The sequence below is a fragment of the Cervus canadensis genome, chromosome 2 (genome assembly GCF_019320065.1).
Source record: "Cervus canadensis isolate Bull #8, Minnesota chromosome 2, ASM1932006v1, whole genome shotgun sequence".
Taxonomy (NCBI): Eukaryota; Metazoa; Chordata; class Mammalia; order Artiodactyla; family Cervidae; genus Cervus; species Cervus canadensis.
The window spans coordinates 33800798-33827783 of NC_057387.1; the positions used below are offsets into that span (position 1 = coordinate 33800798).

Genomic DNA, 26986 nt, shown 5'->3' on the forward strand with positions numbered 1-26986 from the left:
CTATATTTCAATTTGAAAAAATCTGAACTTTGACCCATGACCTGCTGAGAAGACGACCCTTTGTTTATGATAAACAGTCCATGAAGCCAACCTGCTATATGTCAGATTTTACTGGAAAACAGGATGCTATCTCTGGTGACAGTCCAAGAAGCTAAACAATAACTTTTGTAACAACCACAAATGGCCAGGAATTGATTAATTACTGACAGTTTCTCCAATTTTTGTCCCTGCTTCCAACTTAGGACCAACCAGAGATAACTGAATATGTCCCCCAACTAATTACACAGGATGACCCGCTTAAGTCCGGACGTTTTCCCAGGCCAGTTGTCTCCAGTCAGGCCACACTGGAAAACTTCTTTTTTCCTACTATAAAGTTTCTCACTCTTCTTCCTGCCTTTAAGTCAAGACACAAGTGACATTCGCTGACTTCCTTGCTATAGTAAGCCCAGAATAAATACTCTTTCCTTTTCTCCTTTGATCAGTCTTTATTTTCACAGAAGAATAGACAAGAAAACTAAGAATTCAGTGTCAGTAGACAGTTGTAACTCTGGGAACCTTTATTTACTGTTCATAAATAATCTGTATTTACTGTGCATGCATCCTTAGTCACTCAGTTTTGTCTGAGTCTTTGCTACCCTTTGGATTGTAGCCTGGCTGTACTGTCCATGGAATTATGCAGGCAAGAATACTGGAGTGGGTTGCCATTTCCCTGCCATTTCCAGGGAATCTTCCTGACCCAGGGATCGAACCTTTGTCTCCTGTGTCTCCTGCATTGCAGGTGGATTCTTTACAGAAAGGTTAATGAAATAGTCAAAGCTACGGTTTTTTCCAGTAGTCATCCACAGTTGTGAGAGTTGGACTATAAAGAAGGCTGAGTGCCAAATAACTGGACATGGAACAACAGACTGGTTCTAAATTGGGAAAGGAGTACATCAAGGCTGTATATTGTCACCCTGCTGATCTAACTTATATTCAAAATATGTCATGAGAAATGCCAGGCTGGATAAAGCTCAAGCTGGAATCAAGATTGCTGGGAGAAATATCAATAACCCCAGCAGGCAGATGACACCACACTTCTGGGAGAAGGCGAAGAAGAACTGAAGAGCCTCTTGATGAAAGTGAAAGAGGAGAGTAAAAAGTTGGCCTGAAACTCAACATTCAGAAAACTAAGATCATGGCATCTGGTCCCATCACTTCATGGCAAATAGACAAGGAAACAATGGGAACAGTGAGAGACTTTATTTTGGGGGTTTCAAAATCACTGCAGATAGTGACTACAGCCATGAAATTAAAAGATGCTCCTTGGAATAAAAGCAGTGATCAACCTAGACAGCGTATTAAAAAGCAGAGACATTACATTGCCAACAAAGGCCTGTCTAGTCAAAGACGGACCAGTAGTCATGTATGGATATGAGAGTTGGACTGTAAAGAAAGCTGAGCTCTGAAGAATTGATGCTTTTGAACTGTGATGTTGGAGAAGACTCTTGAGAATCCCTTGGACTGCAAGGAGATCCAACCCGTGAATCCTAAAGGAAATCAGTCCTGAATATTCATTGGAAGGACTGATGCTGAATCTGAAATTCCAATACTTTGTCCACCTAATGCAAATAACTGGCTCATTTGAAAAGACCCTGATGATGAGAAAGATTGAAGGCAGGAGGAGAAGGGGACGACAGAGGATGAGATGATTGGATGGCATCACCAACTTGATGGACATGAGTTTGAGTAAGCTCTGGGAGTTGTTGATAGACAGGGAGGCTTGGTGTGCTGCAGTCCATGGGGTTGCAAAGAGTCAGACATGACTGAGTGACTGAACTGAACTGAATATTGAAGAACTGATTGTTCTTTCAAATTGTGATGCTGGAGAAGACTGTTGAGCGTCCCTTGGACTACAAGGAGATTAAAACAGTTAACTAAAGGAAATCAACTCTGAATATTCATTGGAAGGACTGATACTGAAGCTCCAATACTTTGGCCACCTGATACGAAGAGCCAACTCTTGGGAAAGACTTTGATGCTGGGAAAGATTGAAGACAGAAGAAGAGAGCAGCAGAGGATGAGATGGTTGGGTAGCATCACTGACTCAATGGACACGAATTTGAGCAAACTCCAGGAGATAATGAAGGGCAAGGAAGCCTGGCATGCTGCAGTATATGGGGTTGCAGAGTCGGACATGACTTAGCGACTGAACAACAACAACAAATGAAATATGGGTAAAAAGAAAAATCAAGCTGTTTAAAGATTGGGTTAGAGATGTCCTTTAATTTGTAATTTCTAAAATGACAGCTCTTCACTGTTACTTTCAATGATCAAAATATAAACTTCATAGTTGAAACTTCAGAACTGAAATGGGGCCCCAGAATGCTGTGACATTTTCTCATGGATTATGCAAATCTCAGTGTCTGCGTTGAGTAATCAGGAAATAATTTCTAGATGAAAATCATCCTCAATCTAATTTTGAAAGTGATTAAAGAGCAGTAATTATTTTTCAGTGACAATAAAATGCATTTGCTTTTAAAATGTTATGATTGGTGGCATTTGAATCAAGACTATTTAGGTTGCAGATAAGAGAATTCTACTGATACTAGTTTAAACCAAAAAGGCCAGAATTCTTTGTAGAGACCCTTTATTAGTTTGAGGAAGCACCACTCAGAGTTTTTGGTTTGCTCAGAATTTTTAGTCATAAAGATGTAGAATCCATAAAAAATTTTTCCACATTTACTAGGGTGATCATGTGACTTTTTTTTCCGTTACTGTGGTAAATTATAAGATTAAAAAAACCATGTTAACCTGACCTGACATTACAGGTATACATTTATCTTTTGTATATATGTGTCCATATATAGTGTTATGTATATACATATTAGGTATGATATAATATATATAGTATTATATGTGAATATATAGTATCCATTTTATGTTGTAATCATATAATTATATACATAGTATATAATTATATTATTTTATCCATGTACATTATATATATATATAATGTGTGTGCATTTATATATTGTTTGTGAAATAATATTTCTCAAAACAAATGATTTTTCTTGATAGAGATAGACAATTTGATATGACAGCTTTTTATAAGGATCATCTTTAGGAAGAGGTTGTGTAATTTTGGAAATTCAAAGGGAAAAAGACATTTTAAACATTTAAATTTAGGTCAAGATTTTGTCTTCTATCTTGGAATTTATAAAATACATTTCTTGATAGGAAAATAGCCAATTTGCTTAAAGTTTTTGTACAAAATATTCAGTATTTTTAACTCATATAAAATATTTCTAATTCTTTTCTTTTTTACAGAAAATTTTCACTACTGGTGATGTCAACAAAGATGGGAAGCTGGATTTTGAAGAATTTATGAAGTACCTTAAAGACCATGAGAAAAAAATGAAATTGGCATTTAAGAGTTTGGACAAAAATAATGATGGTTTGTCTTTCTTTTCTGTTTATCAACAGCTATGAAGAAGCACTTCTTATGCTTCCAAAAGTCTAAAAGAATGTATATTTTAGTCTGTCTTTTTTTGATGATAATTATTACTTGTGCTAATATTTGTTTTTCTTAGTATATGATTTTTTTTTTTTTTTAGTGTATGATTTTTATATAGAACGTTTTTGTGAGGAAAAGTTTTATGTAGCTTTGTGCAATGAATCATAAACTGTGAATAGGCCTTTTGTAAAATATTAATTATGGAACCTTATACTGATTTGGCTTAAAGTTATCAAATAATATTTTATATTATTTATATTTATATATAATAATAAAATATAAATATATTTATATTAATATAAAATAATATATAAAATAATAATTATGTTTTCTTGCTCTTTGAGCAAGAGAGATTTATTTTTATTCATACTAAGCACAAGTGTTTTATATTTTAAACTTGAAACAACTTTCAGATTATCTTATATTTGATAAGTCTTTTGAAAGAATTACCTATGATCAGAGAAGATACTCTCTGATTATGAAAGTTAGAAAAGAAACTAGCAGATAGATAGGTTTAAATATATACCTTCTGATTGCGATTATGGTTTTTCTATTTATTAATAGCTTGGAGTTAGAGTCCCAGTTATGTACAGCAAAAAGCAAGGGCCACAGTAGGAGAAAGGAAGCAGCTATCAAACCCTTATCACCAGAGGCAACCTTTGATAAGAAGAGGGAGTTTATTTTAAAAATGTATAGTGTAGCCTCAGACCCCTCCCCATGCATAAGTGGTCGAGGCCATCCCATTCACAGACTTATTATTCAAGAAACAAGTTAAACAAATAAACAGAAAATATGGTTCATACCAGGATAGGCAAACTTTTTTTTTTTTAATAAAAGGCCAGGTAGGAAATATTTAGTTTAGTGAGCCATGTGATCTCAGTTGCAGGTACTCATCTCTGCTGTCATCCTGCAGAAACAGCCTTAGATAATACGTAAATGAGTGGGCATGGCTGTGTACCAATAAAACTTCATTTGTAAAAGCAGGCAACTGGCCTTATTTGGCCAGAGGGTTATAGTTTGCTGAAAAGTGAAAGTGAAAGTCGCTCAGTTGTGTCTGACTCTTTGCGACCCCATGGACTGTAGCCCACCAGGCTCCTTTGTCCATGGGAGTCTCCAGGCAAGAATAGTGGAGTGCATAGCTGTTCCCTTCTCCAGAGGATCTTCCCAACCCAGGGATTGAACCCAGGTCTCCCACATTGCAGGTGGATTCTTTACCAGCTGAGCCATCAGGGAAGCCCAAAGTGAGTCACTCAGTCATGTCCGATTCTTTGCAACCCCCTGGACTATAGAGTCCATGGAATTCTCCAGGTCAGAATACTGGCATGGGTAGCTGTTCCCTTCTTCAGGGGTCTTTCAAACCCAGGGATTGAACCCAGGGCTCCCACATTGCAGGCAGATTCTTTGCCAGCTGAGCCAAAAGGGAAGCCCAAGAATACTGGAGTGGGTAGTCTATTTCTTCTCCAGCAGATCTTCCCCACCCAGGAATCAAACCAGGGTCTCCTGCATTGCAGGTGGATTCTTTACCAACTGAGGTATCAGTGAAGCCCCGGTTTATACTGAACCTTAACTTTAGTTAGATTCAAGGCAAGTTCTTTAAGCAAACAACTAAATCCTTTGAATGGTTTTGATGATTGTTCAAATCTGTGACTCTCAGCTAGGAAGAGCTAAGTTTGTGGTGGAAAGTAGTACTGTTAGAACATTTATTAGCACCCATGAACTTTACATTGTATGCCCCAAGTCTACCTTAGTCTAATCTTATAGCAAAATTCAATTCTTACAGTCAACTTAGTTTCTTCCCACAAACTTTCATCCCACCCTGAACTCGCTGCATAGAAGGGACTGTCTATATAGTGTTAGGTCAGGCAGTTGCTGGGAGATGGAGCTAACTAAGGATCATCTCCAGGTAAGTAGAGGCTGATCATTCAGTATGTATGGTGTGCACATATCAATAGTTAATTTCAGAAAGTTCTAAATGAGCCAGAAGAAATAAAGGTGAAGTCTTTCTATTTTGTTTTTAATTGAAGTATAGTTGACTTACAATGTGGTATTAAAGGTGAAACTTATGATACATTTGTAGTGGATCAAACAGTTTCCCCTCAACTTATCTTGTTTGTATATTTTAAAACTTTCTCATTATAGGTTCATATTTTTGTTTATTAGACTTTCATAAAGGAAACTGGGACTTCCCTGGTGGCTCAGTGATAAAGAATCTGCCTGCCAATACAGGAGACACGAGTTTGATCCCTGGGTTGGGAAAATTCCCTGGAGAAGGAAGTGGCAACCCACTCCAGTATTCTTGCCTGGGAAATCCCATGGACAGAGGAATCTGGCAGGCTATAGTCCATTGGCTTGCAAAAGAGTTAGACACAACTTAGCGATTAACCAACAACAAAGGAAAGCATGTATAATCTATCCTAATTATTCATGAATTCTGTATTTGAGAATTTGTCTACTTGATAAAATTTAACTCCAGAAGTAACCCCCAAATTGCACTCACAGTACTTTTGCAGTCATTCATGGATTTGCATAGAGAAGCCACAAGCTTCATTTGCTTGGTGAGCACATTTCTAGCTGAGACAGAATAAGGTGATGCTCTGCTTCCCCTTTTGTAGCTTTTGTACTGTAAATAAGTCCTTCTGCAGCCTACTTGGTGCTATGTCTTTTGCAATTTTGTGTGTTTGGTTGATGATTTCACTATTTACAATGGCTTCCAAGAGCAGTGCTGAAATGTTGGTGCGCATTCCTAAATGTGGGAAGACTGTGAAGTGTCTTTGGAGAAAAATATATGTGTCAAAACACTTAACTCAGACAAGAGTTATAGTGCTATTGAATATGAGCTCACTGTTAATGAGTTAACATTAACATATATATATCAGAGAAGGCACTGGCATCCCACTCCAGTACTCTTGCTTGGAAAATCCCATGGATGGGGGAGCCTGGTAGGCTGCAGTCCATGGGGTCGCTAAGAGTCAGACACGACTGAGTGACTTCACTTTCATTTTTCATTTTCATGCATTGGAGAAGGAAATGGCAACCCACTCCAGTGTTCTTGCCTGGAGAATCCCAGGGACGGGGGAGCCTGGTGGGCTGCCGTCTATGGGGTTGCACAGAGTTGGATATGACTGAAGTAACTTAGCAGCAGCAGCAAGGGTGCTTTAAATACAGGGTGTATTTAAACAGAAACACACAGCAAACAAGCTTTTGTATTGATCAGTTGATGAGAAAATTGGTGAGAACACCAGAGGCTTCCAGGAACCTAACCCCTATTTCCCTTAGGAACAATGGTTCTGTTTCCCTCGACTCTGTGTTCACAGTGACCTTATAGAAAGTAAACCAGCGTGAATAATGAAAATCAACTGTATTTCTTTGAGAGGGCAATTACAAAGGTGATTATTCAGAGTGGTGTTTGAAGACTTTCATTGCTGAAAAGTCTGGCTATTTCTGAAAGCCTCTGACTGTTCTTACATTGTCCAGATTCTCATGCTGCTCCTTTCCTCTCCCTAGAAAGTTCTTTCCCAATCCTGTCATCCCTTCAATGTCCTTCTCTTAAATGTAGTCTTTTCCTCTCACCACTAACAGTAGTTTTTGTCTTCCTCTTTTCCTGGAGAACTTTGCTATTAATCCTGGTTTGGCATCAGACCCTCTCTTATTTTATTTTGTTTCATCCTTTTCTATTCAATAGTCTTGGGATCATCATGAGTCTGTGAACTGCTTCAGGGAAATGCAGTCTTAGAATTTATTGCTTGTATTTTCTCTTTCTTCATCTCTGTTTCTTCTCCTTCCCACAGCATGCTCTAATTGCTCTCATCATAATAATTTTCCTTCTCCCATCATCCTGCTATCCCTGCCTTCTTCATTTTTATTGCCAGATCTCTCAAAAGAATAGTCCACACTCTTTGGCTTCATTTAGTCATTTTTCTACTTTCTTTTAACTCAGTGCAGCACATCTTTATGCATAATAAATGCTTCATCATTTAGTAAATGCATACTTTATATTTAAGAGATCCTACCTTAACTGAATTTACTTCAAAATTTGAGTGTCTTGATTTGTACCTCAGCTCTGTTGCTTCTTAGTGTGGTTTCTTTGTAGGGCCATGTAAGCTCAGCCTCTTCTTTCGATGGAATATCATTATTTACCTACAAGGCTGTTATGATTTTTGGATGAAATAATATATGTGTACTTACTTAATATATTTGTTAAAATTTGAGTTGGTGTTGCAGTATGTATTTAAGCAAATCTGTAACTCATCTAAATTCATAATTTTACCTTAATCAGTTCAAGGCTTTTCCTTACAAAGTACGGGATTTGAAAGTTATATTTCTAAGGTCCTTGTCAGTTCTGAGTTTATAATTTTTATTTTTTAAAGGAAAAATTGAGGCTTCTGAAATTGTCCAGTCTCTCCAGATACTAGGTCTAACTATTTCTGAACAACAAGCAGAATTGATTCTTCGAAGGTAAGCTCTTCATCTATTGACAACTGTTTTTTTTTTAATTTTTAATATCCTGTAATAGACATCTGCATTCATAAGCATGGCTTAAAGCAATTCTCTGCACCTTATCATTCCTCACAATATCTTCCCCCACTTTTCTCCCTTTTCATTTTGTGTGTGCTCATGCACCTAAACTGTAGGAATGGGAAAACTCTCTTAAGGCCTCCAGGACTGGGAATGACAGGAAGGTGCTAAATCTCTACAGAAGGAGCCTAAAAGTTTTAGTGCTATCTCTTTTCCTATTTGGTTTTTAATGTGACTGTAGAACTCATTGTTTCAAGATGAGGAGGCAAGCAGATTCATCACTTCTTTATCTTATGCATGACATGACTAGATAAGAGGGAAATCCCAAAGGTCTCCTCATTGACTGACAAAGAAGCACTGATTTAAAAAGAACAAAGAAGTCGAATAAAAAGAAATGGCAGAAAAACCGAACAGACATTTTTCCAAGAAAGATATACAGGTGGCCAACAGGAACATGAAAAAATGCTCAAACGTTGCTAATCATCAAAGAAATGCAAATCAGAACCACAGTGAGGCAGCACCTCACACCTTGAGAATGACCACCATCAAAAAGACCACAAATAAGGAATATTGATGAGGATGTGGAAAAAAGGGAACACTTCTCTTTCGTTGGTGGGAATGTAACTTGATGCAGCCACTGTGGAACATAGTATGCAGGTTCCTCAAAAAACTAAATATAGAACTACCATATGATCCAGTAATTTCACTCCTGGGTATATATCCAAAAAAGAAAAAAAAAATGAAAAAACTATTTCAAAAAGATGCATGCACCCCAGAATTCATAACAGCACTATTTACAATAGTCAAAAAGAAGCAACCTAAGTGTTCATCAACAGATGAATGGATAAAGAAGACATGGTAGATATACATAATGGGATATTACCCAGCCATAAAAAAGGATGAAAATTTTCCATTTGCAGCAACATGGATGGACTTAGAGGGATTATGTTTAGTGAAATAAGTCAGACAAAGATAAATACTGTATATTATCACTTATATGTGGAATCTAAGAAACTAGTGAACAGAAGGGAAGCAGAGTCAGTGAACAAACCAGTGGTTACTAATCAGGGGAGAAAGTGGGGAGGGCAAGACAGGGAGACAAGAGGTACTATGTGTAAAATAAATAGGCTACAAGGATATTTTGTGCAGCACAGGGAATAAAGCCAATATTTTTATAAACACTATAAGTGGAGTATAGTCTATAAAAATTTTGAATCACTATTGTACACCTGGAACTGATATATTATAAATCAGTTGTACCTCAATTTAAAAAAAAAGAAAAAAAGAGAAAATATCCCCCCCACATAAAAAGAAATACCTTTTTCTTTCAGAAAATAGAGATACAGTTTGAATAGTATTGCCCAGGGCAGTCAGATTTAGTGTGTTATTTCACAGGATAGAGTGATAATTTCTGAAGTCTAAGTGTCCTTGAAAGCTTTTTTGTTACAAATACAGTGACCAATTTAAAAAAAAAAGTAACTAAATAGAAAAGGATGGTTACATTTTATTAGTATTCTTGTCAGTGTTTTCAGTCTTCAACATTACCTAAAAAGTTTCTTCCAAATGGCCTTATTGTCTCATTTATCTCCTTTTGTATCTGCACTGGTAGCGGTTTCCTCCCTTTTGTCTTCAGAATTTCTTCTGCAAGCAACTGCTTAATAGGAAGGTGCAAATCTCAGAGCTATGCATTGGCATCACTTTTGTTAACATTCGATCAGAAAGGTTTTCCTGAGGAAATGTAAAGCTAAAACATGAAAAGGAGATAAATAGCGTTTTTAAAATTTTTATTTTTGGCCTCACTGTGTGGTGTGCGGTTTCCCAACCAGGGATCCAACCCATGCCCCTTGCAGTGGAAATATGGAGTCCTAACCATGGGACCACCAGGGAAGGCCCTTCAATAGCATTTTTAAAGTGGAATATGGGGTATGTAATGTTCTGCCCCAAAAGCCACATTTTTTCAGGAAACTGAGAGTATTTCTCTGATTTTTTGGCCAGAAATCCTATTTCTGTATTCCTTTTGATAGCTTTAGGACCAATGCAAATTCCAGCCCAAGCTCCAGAATAAATCACAGGTAATAGAGAGGGTGGATTTTTAAATGATGCTATATAATTGTATATATAAATATTTTATAACAACTTTATTGATAAGTAGTTCACATGCAAAAAATTCACTCTTTTAAAGTGTACAGGTCACTGGTTTTTACTATTTTCAGAGAGTTGTGCAACCATCACCATTATCTAACTTTGGAACATTTTCATCAGCCCCCGGAGTAACTCTGTATCCACTAGCAGTCATTCCTTACTCCTCACCCTGCAAGCTTCCAGCAGCCACTGATCTACTTTGTCTGTTCTGGACATTCATAAAAAAATGGAATCATTCAGCATGTGACATTTGTGTCTGGCTTTTTTCACTTATCATGTTTTCAAGCTTTATCCATGGTGTGGCATGCATCCCTACTTCATTCCTTTTATAGACCAAGTTATATTCCATTTTATGTATATATCGCACTTTATTCATCCTTTCATCAACAGATGGACATTTGGGTTACTTCCACTTCCAATATTTTTTGCTTCCAATATTCAGCCATCATGAATATTGCTGCTATGAATATTTGTGTACACATTTTTATGTGAACTTCTTTATAATTCTCTTGGATATATACCTAGTGAAGAATCGCTGGGTCATATGGTAACTCTATGTTCAACTGGTTAAAGAACTGACAGACTGTTTTCCATAGTAACCGCACCATTTTACAATCCCAGCAGCAGTGTATGGAGGGCCTGAATTTCTCCACATCTTCCCTGACATTATTTTCTTTCTGTCTTTTGATTTTAACCATGGGTGTGTGGTTGTGAAGTGGTATCTCATCATGGTTTTTTTTGTTTCCCCAGTGGCTAATGTATATTATTTTGCACTCTTAAGCTATTACTATTAACATTTATACTTTTTCAGTAAAAAATTTCAAAATATGTTTGGATTAGAGAAGAAGCTTCGTTTTCCATTTTACGAAACTCCTTTGTTACTCGCACAAAACACTTTACTTCCGAAGCTTCTGGTCACCAAATATGTGGGTTTTCCTCCCACAAGAGGCAATTCTCAGTGATGCCAGCTGGATGTCATACAGTGTAATTCAGTTCTAACATTGTCGACCTGGAGGTAGTGTCAGATCCCACACGTTCAGGGCTCAGTTTCACAAGACCGCTCTCCACTTCAGATGCCAGTCACAAGGAGTAGGAGGTGCCTAGGTTACCCACAGATTCTGTCTGACTTGGCTACAGATCAGAGGTTCCCATGACCTTCTCCCCACTGGATTCAGTTACTTGCCAGACAGGTTCACAGAACTTGGGGAAATGTGTACGTGTGTTTATCAGTTTATGAACGGATATTATAAAGGATACAGGTGAACAGCCAATAAAAACATACACACAAGAGGAGGTCTGGGAGGGTCCTGAGCACAGGAGTTGGGATGTGTCACCCTGCTGGTGTGTGGATGTGTTTATTAACCAGAAGGTCCCTGAATCCTATACTGTTTGGATTGTTATGGAGGCTTCTTCATGTAGGCATGAACAGTTATTAACTCCATTTTCAGTCCCTTTCTCCTCTATGGAGAATTGGGGGGTGGGTTGGGAGGGAAGGGGCTGAAAATTCCAAGCTTCTGATCATGGCTTAGTTTTTCTGATGACCATTCCTCATCCAGGTGCCCAGCCAGAGTTGCCTTATTAGAACAAGAGATGCCATACAGCTTTTATCACTTACAAAGTAGAAGGGCTGTAGGAACTCTGAGCCAGGAGCAGGGAACAGAGACCAAATTATACATTTTGTATTATCTCACAATTGTGTTTTCGGTAGTAGAAATCACAGATTTCCCCTTGAAGGCTCAGCCATCAGTGTGACTCATATACCTCCAAATGTCAGTTTCTTTTCTGCCATTTCACTGTCTCTTACTGTTTCCAAGACTGAATTCATGGGAAAGAAATGTGAAAGGTGCTGTTTGAAGCAGCTGTGGCTGAATCATCAGAGTATTAGACAGGAACCATAGCCTATTGAAATATAGCCTCCTGGTTCTCCTTTTTCAGTAGAAAGATATGGTGGGGAGTAACTGAAATAGGTGTCTCTCCCAAATATGTATGCTTCATGTATCTTTATCTTCTGCTCTCAAGTGAAAAAGCCACTTTCCTTTTAGGCTCTCATCTCCATCCATCTTTCCTCTCATATCTTTACCTCTAGTTCCTTCTCTACATCTATCGAGGACATTGGCACTTGTCAAATGGTCATTTTCTCTTTGTCCAAAGTCCTAGGAAACCTCAGTATTCATGCTGGCAGCTCCCCTTACTTTCTAGCATTAATGTTCCTCACTTTCCTCAACACCTGAGCCTTCTATTTCATTTTGCTTCAGTAGCCCACTCTCTCTCCAACTGTATCATAACTTGAAGCTGCTCCTCCTCCAAAGTCTTAAATACCTGTATCCTACCTTATGACCCCTTCTTCCTTTAGAGTCTACACTGTCTTGCTCCTCTGGTACTTGCATTTTGACTTACAGACCTCTGGCCCCTTCATTTCCACCAGTTCATCAATCTTCTCTTGATTCTTTCACCATTCCTACTTGCTTTCTCTCAATCCTGAGAACTACCCTCTCAGTTGTTCTCTTTGCCCCAGCATTTGGACTATGAAGTATTTTCAGAGAAAAATGAAACTGTACAGATCCAGCAATAACCAAGACATTCTTGGAGAACCATGAGGAGCTGGGGACCTGCTCCATCAGATTATTGAAAGTTATTATAAGCTATAATTAAGATATAGTGTGTGGTGTTGCTACACAGATAGACAAGTTGACAAATGGAACTCACCCTCCCGGTGACAGACCCATCCATGTTTGGGATTTGTCACATGAGAGAAGTAACTTTGCAAATCCCTTTGAAAAGAAGAGACTATGCAATAAATGGTACTGGTGCTTCTGGTTATCCATGCAGACAGAAATGCAGTTGGATACCTGCCTTATGCCATGCATAGAAATCACAGACATAGAAGGCAAATTATGGTTACCAAAGGGGAAAGGGTAGGGGGAGGGATAAATTAGGAGTATGGGATTAACAGATACAAACTACTAAACATAGAATAGATAAGCAACAAGGATTTACTGTATAGCACAGGGAACTATATTTAGTATCTTGTAATAACCTGTAACAGAAAATAATCTGAAATATATAAAACTGAGTCAATTTGCTATATACCTGACACTAACACAATATTGTAAATCAACTATATTTCAATTTAAAAAGTGAAACTAAATGTGAAAGTTACACTGTAGTACCTCTAAGGGAAAAAGAAGCAGATGTCTATATCTCAGTATAGGGAAGATTTTATTTTAAAAAATACAGAAGTCAATAACCATAAATTAAAAGATTGATAAATTCAGCTATATTAAAATTAAGAGCATCTGGGAGATCAGACCAGTCAATGCTAAAGGAAATCAACCCTGAATAATCATTGGAAGGACTGATGCTGAAGCTGAAGATGCAATATTTTGGCCACCTGTTGCAAAGAACTGACTTATTTGAAAAGCCCATGATGCTGGGAAAGAGTGAAGTCAAGGGAAAAGGGGGCGGCAGAGGATGAGATGGTTAGATAGCATCACTGACTCAATGGACATTAATTTGAGCAAACTCTGGGAGATAGTGGAGGACAGAGGAGCCTGGTGTGCTGCAGTCCATGGGGTCACAAAGAATTGGAATAATTTAGTGACTGAACAACAGCAATAATTCATGGATACTATAAATAAAGTGAAAAGACAAAGTACTTGCTAATTTATAACTTGAAGGATTAAATCAATTTTATAAAGAACTATACACATTTAAGAAAAGGACACAGCCCATTAGACAAATGGGCAAAAGATATGAACAAGCATTTCACAAGAAGAAAAAAATGAATAGCAGGTAAATAGGATAAGTTGGTCAACTGCATTAGTAATTTGAAGAGAAATGCAGTTTAAACCCACCACGGGACTATCTTAAGAAGTTTGTTGACACTGAGTGTTCTGTGGCTGTAAGCTAGAGTTTGAAATTCATTTATTCACTCAGTTAATAATTTGCTCTGTGCCAGGCACTGTTTTAGACACTTCGGCCATATCAGTCAATAAAATAAAGAAAAACCCTTGCCTTGTAGAAGGACATTTACATGTGGAAGGTTGAGGGGTAGGATCAGACAATAAGCAATTGCATTAAAATAGAAAATAGTACTAAAAATAGAGTAATAAATATAGCAACCCTGAAGAATAATGTTATAAACATCAGTAGTAACTAGGACTCTTAGGCAAATATGAAATGTTAATACCTGTGTGCTAGAACAAATGAAAATTTAAGTGTAATTTCATGTATGCAGATCAAAGTTAAAAGTGGAACCAGAAAACATCAAAAATATCTGAAAATAGCATTTTATTTGTCTGTCATCTTTATGCATCACTTTCGCACAAGTCATAGAATAAATAAAAAATCTGGAGGAGATGCTTAAGCTTTTTTTTAGACATAGTCATTAATTAAACAAATAATTGAGCACTTTATTTTTGCTGACCACTTTATGTACTGGGTCTCACAGTAGTGAACAAAACAGTCAAAATCCTGGGCAGTTTAGAGTCACTTTTAGGGAAGAAATAGGTACAAATGACATTATTGCTAAGAAACTTCTAAAACAAGCAAAAAGTTAGTGAAAAATATTCAAGGCTACAATATATTAACTGGAAATATTGAAGATAGGTACTAGGATTTCTGCTTATTTTTAATTGATTGATGATTGCTTTATATAGATTTTTTTTAATATATATAATCACTGCTGGTTTTCCTAACATAGAGAAAACTGGAGAAGAAAATTGATAGCGTATTTTGAGTATATTCCAAAGTTACACCCAAATGTTAAAATAAAACGTTAAGAACTATCTTCCTGAGCCAGTGTAAGAAAAATAAATCATTAGTTTATTCATTACTACCCACCCCCAATTTAAAAAAATTTTTTTTAAATTTATTTTAATTGGAGGCTAATTACTTTACAATATTGTGGTGGTTTTTGCCATACATTCACATGAATCAGTCATGGACTATCCCCCAATTTTATCTTTGTTAGTTCATTGACTTGGAGTTTGATGCAGCACCAAAAATAGCTTTTAGTGAGATCTATAAACTTGGAGTCCATTTTTATTTAAAATGGTTAAAACTAACAGATCATCAAATGCTTGTTGCCATTTGCCATTTCCAAAAACCTTAGAAGAATATTAAGTTGGAAGAACAATTGTAATTCTGCAACATGGCCAATAATGTTATTTTTATTAAAAATTGTATTTTATTCTTTAATCAGCTTCTTTTTATTTTCAGCATTGATGCCGATGGGACAATGACAGTTGACTGGAATGAATGGCGAGACTACTTCTTATTTAACCCCGTTACAGACATTGAGGAAATCATCCGTTTCTGGAAACATTCTACTGTGAGTCCACTTTATGTATTAGTTTACACTTATTTGGAGCTGTAAGCCATTGGTATAGTTATCATTCAGGAGTACTCTGCAGCACTTGTGGATCAGGGCGCCTAAGTCTCTGTAGCTAGCTCATTGACGTGTAAGAATTCTACATACTCTTGTTAGTTGCGGGGACTTCCCTGGTAGCTCAGACGGTAAATCATCTGCCTACAATGTGGGAGACCTGGGTTCGATCCCTGGGTCGGGAAGATCCCCTGGAGAAGGAAATGGCAACCCACTCCAGTATTCTTGCCTGGAAAATCCCATGGACAGAGGAGCCTGGTAGGCTATAGTCCATGGGTCCAGAGAGTCAGACACAACTGAATATCTTAAAAAAAAACAAACAAACCCAAGACTTCATAAAGATTGCAGATGTAGTTCCTATGTTTACTATTCACAAAACTTGGAAGAGCTACTGCCTTCCAGAAATCTTGTGAAGATAAGCTGCTCAGCTTTTATAGGCATTTAAGGATTCTGACTGGAGACAGAAGCAAGGTCTGATGCTGTAAAGAGCAATATTGCATAGGAACCTGGAATGTTAGGTCCATGAGTCAAGGCAAATTGGAAGTGGTCAAACAGGAGACGGCAAGAGTGAATGTTGACATTCTAGGAATCAGTGAACTAAAATGGACTGGAATGGGTGAATTTAACTCAGATGACCATTATATCTACTACAGTGGGCAGGAACCCCTTAGAAGAAATAGAGTAGCCATCATAGTCAACAAAAGAGTCCGAAATGCAGTACTTGGATGCAATCTCAAAAACGCCAGAATGATCTCTGTTTGTTTCTAAGGCAAACCATTCAATATCAAGGTAATCCAAGCTTATGCCCCAACCAGTAATGCTGAAAAAGCTGAAGTTGAACGGTTCTATGAAGACCTACAAGACCTTTTAGAACTAACACCCAAAAAAGGTGTCCTTTTCATTATAGGGGACTGGAATGCAAAAGTAGGAAGTCAAGAAACACCTGGAGTGACAGGCAAATTTGGCCTTGGAGTACAGAATGAAGCAGGGCAAAGGCTAATAGAATTTTGCCAAGAGAATGCATTGGTCATAGCAAACACCCTCTGCCAACAACACAAGAGAAGACTCTACACATGGACATCACCATATGGTCGACACCGAAGTCAGATTGATTATATTCTTTGCAGCCAAAGATGGAGAAGCTTGATAGAGTCAGCAAAAACAAGACTGGGAGCTGACTGTGGCTCAGATCATGAACTCCTTATTGCCAAATTCAGACCTAAATTGAAGAAAGTAGGCAAAACCACTAGACCATTCAGGTATGACCTAAATCAAATCCCTTATGACTATACAGTGGAAGTGAGAAATAGATTTAAGGGACTAGATCTGATAGACAGAGTGCCTGATGAACTATAGATAGAGTTTCGTGACATTGTACAGGAGACAGGGATCAAGATCATCCCCATGGAAAAGAAATGCAAAAAGGCAAAATGGTTGTCTGATGAGGCCTTACAAATAGCTGTGAGAAGAAGAGAAGCAAAAAGCAAAGGAGAAAAGGAAAGATATTCCCATTTGAATGCAGAGTTCCAAAGAATAGCCAGGAGAGATAAGAAGGCCTTCCTCAGCGATCAATGCAAAGAAATAGAGGAAAACAACAGAATGGGAAAGACTAGAGATCTCTTCAAGAAAATTAGAGATACCAAGGGAACATTTCATGCAAAGATGAGTTCGATAAAGGACAGAAATGGTACGGACCTAACAGAAGCAGAAGATATTAAGAAGAGGTGGCAAGAATACACAGAAGAACTGTACAAAAAAATCTTCATGACCCAGATAATCACAGTGGTGTGATCACTCACCTAGAGCCAGCCATCCTGGAATATGAAGTCAAGTGGGCCTTAGAAAGCATCACTACAAACAAAGCTAGTGGAGGTGATGGAATTCCAGTTGAGCTATTTCAAATCCTGAAAGATGATGCTGTGAAAGTGCTGCACTCAATATGCCAGCAAATTTGGAAAACTCAGCAGTGGCCACAGGACTGGAAAAGGTCAGTTTTCATTTCAATCCCAAAGAAAGGCAATGCCAAAGAATGCTCAAACTACCGCATAATTGCCCTCATCTCACATGCTAGTAAAGTAATGCTCAAAATTCTCCAAGCCAGGCTTCAGCAATACGTGAAGCGTGAACTTCCAGATGTTTAAGCTGGTTTTAGAAAAGACAGAGAAACCAGAGATCAAATTGCCAACATCCGCTGGATCACAGAAAAAGGAAGATAATTCCAGAAAAACATCTATTTCTGCTTTATTGACTATGCCTTTGACTGTGTGGATCACAATAAGCTGTGGAAAATTCTGAAAGAAATGGGAATACCAGACCACCTGACCTGCCTCTTGAGAAACCTATATGCAGGTCAGGAAGCAACAGTTAGAACTGGACATGGAACAACAAACTGGTTCCAAACAGGTAAAGGAGTACATCAAGGCTGTGCATTGTCACTCTGCTTATTTAACTTATATGCAGAGTACATCATGAGAAACGCTGGGCTGGATGAAGCACAAGCTGGAATCAAGATTGCTGGGAGAAATATCAATCACCTCAGATATGCAGATGACACCACCCTTATGGCAGAAATTGAAGAGGAACTAAAAAGCCTTTGATGAAAGTGAAAGAGGAGAGTGAAAAAGTTGGCTTAAAGCTCAACATTCAGAAAACTAAGATCATGGCATTTGGTCCCATCACTTCATGGGAAATAGTTGGGGAAACAGTGGAAATAGTGTCAGACTTTATTTTTTGGGGTTCCAAAATCACTGCAGATGGTGATTGCAGCCATGAAATTAAAAGACGCTTACTCCTTGGAAGGAAAGTTATGACCAACCTAGATAGCATATTAAAAAGCAGAGACATTACTTTGCCAACAAAGGTCTGTCCAGTCAAGGCTATGGTTTTTCCAGTGGTCATGTATGGATGTGAGAGTTGGACTGTGAAGAAAGCTGAGTGCCGAAAAAATTGATGCTTTTGAACTGTGGTGTTGGAGAAGACTCTTGAGAGTCCCTTGGGCTGCAAGGAGATCTAACCAGTCCATCCTATAGGAGATCAGTCCTGGGTGTTCATTGGAAGGACTGATGCTGAAGCTGAAACTCCAATACTTTGGCCACCTGATGCGAAGAGTTGACTCATTGGAAAAGACCCTGATGCTGGGAAAGATTGAGGGCAGGAGGAGAAGGGGACAACAGTGGATGAGATGGCTGGATGGCGTCACCGACTCAATGGACATGAGTTTGAGTAAACTCTCGGAGTTGGTGATGGACAGGGAGGCCTGGTGTGCTGCGATTCATGGGGTCACAAAGAGTCGGACACAACTGAGCGGCTGAACTGAACTGAACTAAACTGAAGGATTCTGCCTTAGGGAAGAGTAAAGGTTACAGGCTGTTACTTTGTATAGATAATATATCACCTAGATAATCTCAGTACCTCATGGTTCATATGGCCAAAAATCCCTTCTGAAACTTGCTTGTTCAGATTTATCTCTGGAATAATGCATCTATCATAATAATCATGGAATGTTAAACAAATGTTTGGCTCATCTGCTCAGCATTGCACACCTATCTCTCTGTATTCCTCAAAACTTTCAAATTTTAATTAAGTTCCATTAATATCCTGCTGAAATATCTTGACATAAATAAAATTCATTTCAGTGTGCAATCTGTTCCTGGAAACAATGGAAACTCTTTGAGAGAATTTTAATTTTTCTAATAGGCTTGACTTCTAAACTTATTCCTGGATTTCAGTACATTTTATATGTACTAAACGAAGCCTAGCATTCAAATTGCCACTAATAACAATGCCTAACCTTACCTAGAAAATTATAAAATTAATGGTGACTAATGCCAGCAGAGGATGAGATGGTTAGATAGCATCACTGACTCAGTGGACATGAGTTTGAGCAAACTCCAGGAGACAGTGAAGGACCGCAGAACCCAGTGTGCTGCAGTCCATGTGGTTGCAGAGTCAGACATGACTTAGCGACTGAACAACAACAACAGAAAATGATGCCTTTTCAACTGTGAGTATAAAATAATACTATATTAGTAGTTCAGTTGCCTTGATAAAATTTATGCTTAGGTGAAATCATATTTACATAATCAAATTATTATTTTATCTTTGGAGATAGTTAATACACGCATGCATGCTAAGTCACTTCCGTCGTGTCTGACTCTGTGTGACCCTATGGACAGTTGAGGCTATAATCATATATTCATTTTTTTGATAGTAAAAATAAGGAAGTAGGGGATTTCTATTGTAGCTTAGCTTCTTAACCCTGACACTCTTACCTATAAAATCTTTTACACTAGAACCATTTAGAGAATAAAGCTGTAAAAATATTATTATAGAATTTTGTTTCTGTCAAGTTATATTTGTAATCCATTGTAATGTTTAGAATAGATTGAAAGGTAGATAATTTTAAACACTACTTCCTTGTTAGCTAAATTTTTAAATGGATTTATAAAAATATTTATATACAGGAAATGAGTTTAGGGGTATTCACATTACAGTTTTAATTTAATTTTCATTTATATATTTAGAGCACATATCATGATATAAAATATAATGTGGATATAATTTTGAGATAAAAGGAGTATCTTTGAAGAACTGACAAAATAATTCTTTCTATAGCTAGTAAGATTCTCTGCATCTGATAAAACACTGTTCTTTCATTCTAACTGAGACCTGGAAAAGTTATTCTGAATCTGTTAAGAAAATTTGTAATTGTTGGTATTGTAAATTTGTAATTACTGTTAATTTTCATTTCTTGTGATCTGATACTGTACTTTATTTAGTGTAAATAGGCTACTTATAATCCTAAATGCTCAAATTGGTTCAGTATAATACTTTCTAAGGATTGAAACTGATCTTTATAAAATGACAGGTAATTCTTCTCTAAAAGAAACAAACCTTCTGGAATGATCTATCTTTAATTGAAGGAGCCTGGGGATTTTTCTTCCATTTTAACAGGGTATTGACATAGGAGATAGTTTAACTATTCCAGATGAATTCACAGAAGATGAAAAAAAGTCGGGACAGTGGTGGAGGCAGCTTTTGGCAGGAGGTGTTGCCGGGGCCGTCTCTCGGACAAGCACGGCCCCTCTGGATCGTCTGAAAGTCATGATGCAGGTGAGCTTTAGGACCTTGTGTCTAAGTGTGTCCAAAATATTCTGAAATAGTGAGAAATGTGGTACTTTGAAAAAAGATAGAAGACATCTCAGTAATGATCATACCTTTAAAAAGGAGTCTCTCAATTTTATTGCTGTTAATCCTAAATTCAGTCCATGTGAGTATTTACATTAAATTGTTGGTACATATGTATGTGCTCAGTCGCTCAGTCGTGTCTGAGTCTTTGTGACCGTATGGACTATAGCCTGCAAGGCTCCTCTGTCCATGGGATTTTCCAGGCAAGAATACTGGAGTGGATTGCCATTTCCTTCTCCAGGAAGGTGTGATGAACATGTGTGTGATGAACTTTTAATCTTGGCATCCTGTGTATTCAAATGTTTAATTAGAAAGGAAAATCTCTAGCCATTGTTGTAGTACTCTCCTTAAACTACTTATATTTTCCTTCTATTTTATGTACTTTCTTAAAAGAGGGTTTTTTTTCTGAAATCTAGACTCTTGGAACAAGGATGTAATTTAAAAAGTTATTCTAAATCTGAGGTTAGCAGAAAGGACCTGGTTTTATAGATTGACTTTGCTGTTTACTAGCAGTGTAACCTTGGCTAGTCAGAGTGGAAAGAAAGAGGAAAAGGAAAGGATTAGTATTTATTTGGTGCTCATCATGGTAACCCATTTAATCTTCTAATAATGCAGCCAGGGAGATTTTATCCTCATATTATCTGGCTCAGAGAGTGGAATAGCTTTTCCTTCACAACGAATTAGACAAGGAATGGAGTGTTTTTGACTGTATTTCTCATACTGCGTGAAATGCCTGAAGCTTCATTTTCTTTCATTCTAGATTGGGAGTAAGACTATCTAACAAGAGTGGTAAAAACATTAAACAATGGAAATTAGGGGAGAACGCCTGGTAGGCTGGGACACCCCCCTAGAATATAGTAGTTGCTTTAAGAAGGTTTTTAAAAGTTGTGTTATTATTCCTGTGGTCAGTACTTTTGTATTTGTCCTTAGATTTCTGTACGGAATGATTTCTGACAATATTTTCAACTAGAATTCATCTAGAATGTATCTACATCTCAAAATATATTTAGGGGGAATGATACTGCTTTAAAGAAAAAGTAGAGAGAATGGGCATGTATTTTTGTTTTTAGGAACGGTAGTAAATTGAGAAATTTTGAATAAGCATTCATCTTTCCTTTGTCATATTTTACTGTGCAGTTTATTTAAAATAAAGTGGGTATATTTCAACTTTATTTCCTGCAAGCGCAGGAAGTTTCTCAAAGTACCTTCAGATTCAGCAATTCACAGAACTCACTGGAAGCTTTTATACTTATGGTTTATTACAACTAAAGATACAGATTAAAATCAGCCAAGGAGCAAAGAGCATAGGGCTGAGTCCATGGAAGAATCAAACGCAGAATTTCTGTTGTTTTTCTCCCCGAAGAGTCACAATGTGTTATTTCTTGGCATCAGCCTGTGACAGCATGCATAGAGTTGCACACCAGTCACGGAAGCTCACCTGAGTCTTTGGTGTTGACGGTTTTTATTGTGATTACATCACATACTGCCCTCATGGCTAACTTTTAATTGTCAGCCCCTCTGATCTTTTTTTTTTTTTAATGTAGTAGTGACTCATTTTGTGTAAGCTGAAACAATCAGAAGAATAGCTGACTTTTGACAGAGAAGGAGAAATGTATGACTTCGCTTAAATGTGGAATCTAAAAAGAAATGATACAATGAACTTGCTTACAAAACAGGAAGAGATTCACAGGCTTAGAGAACAAACTTAAGGTTGCCAGAGGGAAGGGATAGTTAGGGAGCTTGGGGTGAACTGTGTATATATATATATATATATATATATGTTTTATATATATAACATATAACATATATATGACATATATATGTTATATATATAACATATATAACACACTGCTATATTTAAAATGGATAGCCAATGAGGACCTGCTGCTCCTGGTAGCACATGGAATTCTGCTCAATGTTATGTAGAAGCCTGGATGGGAGGGGAATTTGGAGGAGAATGGATACATGTGAATGTATGGCTGAGTACTTTTGCTATTCACCTGAAACTATCACAACATTGTTAATTGACTATATCCCAATGCAAAATAAAAACAAAAAAGAATAGCTGACTTTTTTATTTGGGGTTTATTATATGTAATCAGTTTTAGATAGAGGCGAGCATAAGGTCTAGTTTATTTAAACAACTATGAGATTGGTAGTATGAGTCAGGTAATTTATCGATACTCACTGGGTCAGGAGTTCACACATGATACCTCAAGATAAGCCATAGAATGTACAGGTTTTGTTTTTGGTGTCAGGCTGTATATACCCTAGTCTCTACGGTTCTGATAAACATAATATCCAAATTGTTTTCAGTCCCATTTATATTTCATGTCTGTATTATTTCTCAGGGAGGAGGAATAATATATTGCCTTCACTATATTTTTCTAATTTTTCTTACATTGAACTTGCTCATATGCCAAAGGGTGTTTCATAGCCTAATAAGTATTAAGTTGGTTCATTTTGTCTTATGGGTGCTGTTCATGATTTTAATTTTGATTATGTCTTCTCTGCTTTCCCACAATGAGGATATCAATTTTTCTTTGAGTCAGGCTTCTACAATGGTGGTAATAGTTCTTCCCATTATATATTTTCTCAACCTTCTATATTAAAAAAATATCTTTTTGTAGTAATAAATAGTATTGAAGGAAAGAAAGTGGTTGTATTGCTGCTTTAGAAATTGCAATGATAACATCTCACCAGTATTTCATATCATTTTGCTTTATTTTTAGGTCCATGGATCAAAATCAGCGAAAATGAACATATATGGTGGCTTTCGACAAATGGTGAAAGAAGGAGGTATCCGCTCACTTTGGAGAGGAAATGGTACAAATGTCATTAAAATTGCTCCTGAGACAGCTGTTAAGTTCTGGGCATATGAACAGGTAATAGTTATCACCTATGGAATTTGTTAACAAGGAGGAGTCAAACTGATTCAATAACAATTAAAATACCATGCATTTTAGATTATTATTTTAATACCTGATAATTTTCCACATATACTCCATGAAGAATTTCTGTTACAGGAGATTAGATTAATTTAGAGATTCTGCATGACTAAATTCTGGGATTCTGAATTTCATATTACTTATATCAGAAAGGTTTTTGTGTTTTCTAAGTAGCTCTTAAAGAAAATGCAAGATTTTAACTTACTCATTTTTGAATTCAAAATAGAAGTTGCACATGAACATAAGTTTTTCTGAAAGTGTCCCCGTCCAGAATCTGAAAGGAAAACTTTTAAGTTCAGGTCCTTTGTGTAATCTGACATTGCTATAAAACTGAGTTGGATTTAGAATGAAAGCTCCATCAGGCAGGGGCTTGGCTGCTTCTCCGTGTACTCGAGCACATGGACAGAGCCTGGCATGTGATGTTTTCAGTAAGTATTGAATGCGTGAGTGAATGAGTAAATGAATGAATGCGATTTACTTCTGAATTAACCTTTCTGTTGACTTAGGCTGTTTAGGATGTTTGGATGTTAGGATTCTACATCAACATAATTTGATGTTAAGAGGAAATACACTAGTGGATTTTAGAATTGGCTTCTCTTTATGGTCAGTAGCAGAGTTGTCTAGTTAAGCATGCACAAAATTATTCTTTCCATGATTTCTTTTGTCATTGTTAACCATAGATAATAAGAACCTTGAAATTTAACTCCACCTTATATGTTGTATTATTTCAAATAAATTTTTGATTATTTTTGAGAGTGTTTAGTTTTTTTTTTTAGTGTTTAGTTCTTGAGCAACAGAATACTCTTGAGAAGGTGTCTTTTCTTTTCTTGGCTTAAAAAATAGAGAAGCAAAAAAAAAAAAGAAAAAAAAAATCTAGCCTCTATGACTTAAATTATAGCCTGTCATTGGGAAGGATATTTTCCCTCTATGAAATCATGAGTTAGGGCTTGCATTTTAGATACCTGTAGGTTATTCTGACCGCATACTGGATTTTATGATAGGAAAGCCAGAGCCTAAAACAAATATTGAAGTATATTAATAAAACCATTATTCCATAGGAAGGAAGTCAGTATTTTTGGAAGTTTGTATTATTGTAAGCAGATATGTGTATTACGCTTTATGTTACTTGGCTAATTCTTACCTTGGACGCCACCAACAGGCATCCTCTGCTTCCATCCAGCCAGGCTCCTTTCTGGGTGCTCTTTACAGTATTCTAATTTCCGCATGATAACTTTTCTTAGAGATTAGGAGACAGCTCTCTGCACAAAGTGGTGCAGTGTCCTTGTGGTCTCTGGGGCCTGTTTTACCTGTTTATTTTCTCTCCCTGGTGTAGGTCTGTTTATCCCCCAGGGCTCTGTTAAGCCCAACTTCCTATTAGAAGCCATTCCCTAAGCATCCCAACCAAAACTGATGCCTCACCTGCCTGACTTCCTTAGAATACTATATTATGGAATATGCAGTTTTCCACTGGGTAATAGAAAACCCATTCTTTTCCCTAGTGAATTGTAAACTACTTTGGGATAACTATTATGCCATACGTATTCTCAGATTTCCCAGAGTACCTAGCTAACTCCCTTCTGGATTCAAATAGGTTTTGTTTCATTGAAAAACTAACAGTTTAGAAAATGAAGAAAAGGATAGTGCCAGCCTGGGTATGTAGATCTCTTAAACACATCAACACAGGATAAAGCGGTGGTCCATTTGGGTTCTCACTGGCGTAACAGTGCAGTTTTATCAGGGTCAGGGAGGCAGTGTGGTGTCGTGTTCTCTTGGTTTCAGCTGCCATCTGTATTCTAACTGCCTTCCCTTCTAGCATTTCTCTATTCATCCTGGTACCCACACATCCACCTGTGCACTGCACATCTGTGCATCTCCACTTAGATATCCCAGGGGTACTTCACAGTCATCCCTCCACCACCCCCTCTAGTCAGACAGACAGACACACGCAGACACATGCGCACACATCCCATTCCTCTTTCTCTAGGTCTTATGGTGGTAAACATGCTTCAGCACTTTACTGGAGAGTTTTTTCCCTCCAGGAAACCTTCCCTTTGTTTTCCTCTGTTAGCACTTTCATCAGAATTCAGTATTGAATTCAGGACTGTAAGCTTCCTTAGGCAGTATTTATTTTCAGTGTGTGTTCCCAGTGCCAGAAAATCCCTGTTGAATGAGTGAAATCAAAGAACTGCCAGAGCTGGGTTTGGAGCCCAAGGTTGCCCTCAGTCTTAAGTTCATTAAGATGAAGGGAAAGATGGGTATTTTGAACAGAAGTGGCTGCCGGTGGGCAGAAATGTAGGCACAGGAGAGCATCATTCACTAAGGAAGCTGAAGTTTCACTGGGCTCAAGTGTCATGGAGTGTATGTCCAGGAAGATGATGATGATGAAAATAGGCTAGACAGAGAGGCAGGAGCCAGATGTAATGGGAGTCTGGATGTTATCCTGAATGTGGGGAGGACACTATTGAAGTGTCCTGTGTAGGCAAGTGGAATGAGTGTATTTGCATTTAAGATCAACCTGGAAAGTAGAGAGGTGTTGGAAGAGAGTGAGGCTCAACTGCAGGCAGGAAGACTATTTAAGGAAATAATTCAGGGATTCAGGTAGGAAATGATCAGTATCAAAGGCAGTGGCTGCAGTGATTGGAGAAAAACTGATGTGAACTGAAAAATATTTGGGGAAATAGAAACAACAGAACTCACTGAGTGGATGTGGAGGTGAAAAAGAAGTATTAAGAATGATTTCTGATTTCTTACTTGAACAACCAAATACACAGAACAGACAAAAAGAAGAATCAATTTTGAGATCAAATGACAGGTTGCATTTTGCACAGGCTGGGTTTGAGCTCTTTCTGTAACATGTAGAGGGAGTAGTCCATAGGACCTTTGATCTCTGATAGGTTGTTATTGAGGTGAAGGCTTTGGCATGGGTCACTCAAGAAGACTTATAGAATGTGAAGAGTTCTGGGGATATGCCCAGGGAGAAGTAGAAGGAGAAACCTGCAAAGGAGACTGAGGAGGCAGCCAAGGGGAGAGAAAGGAATTCATAGAAAGTGATGGCCTAGAAGTCAGAGGAAGAAGAGACTTTCCTGAAGGGTAGTCAATATGATAAAAAGCTTATCTTTTAGGATTTATCACCTCAGGGATAGGAAAGCTTGGTATACATGTTTCAGGGAAGTAATGAGGTGAGAAACCAATTGAGATGAGCTAAAGGGGACAGGAGGCGAAAAAACTGGACAGTAGACACCTTTGTTAGGAATTTACCTTCAATGAAAGGAAGAGAGAAGATAAGGGAGAGAGTGACAGAATGGAAGGATGTTG

At 37.5% G+C, this 26986-nt stretch overlaps 1 protein-coding gene across 1 annotated transcript in view; it reads left to right on the forward strand.

The window, feature by feature from the left end:
* Nucleotides 1-26986, forward strand: part of LOC122436608 (calcium-binding mitochondrial carrier protein SCaMC-1) — a 62051-nt gene that overhangs the window by 13291 nt on the left and 21774 nt on the right. The window contains exons 2-6 of the mRNA XM_043460477.1: nt 3307-3433; nt 7861-7948; nt 15371-15482; nt 20490-20648; nt 23456-23608. Of these exons, the coding sequence (XP_043316412.1) occupies nt 3307-3433; nt 7861-7948; nt 15371-15482; nt 20490-20648; nt 23456-23608 (639 nt within the window). The remainder of the gene's footprint in view (nt 1-3306; nt 3434-7860; nt 7949-15370; nt 15483-20489; nt 20649-23455; nt 23609-26986) is intronic.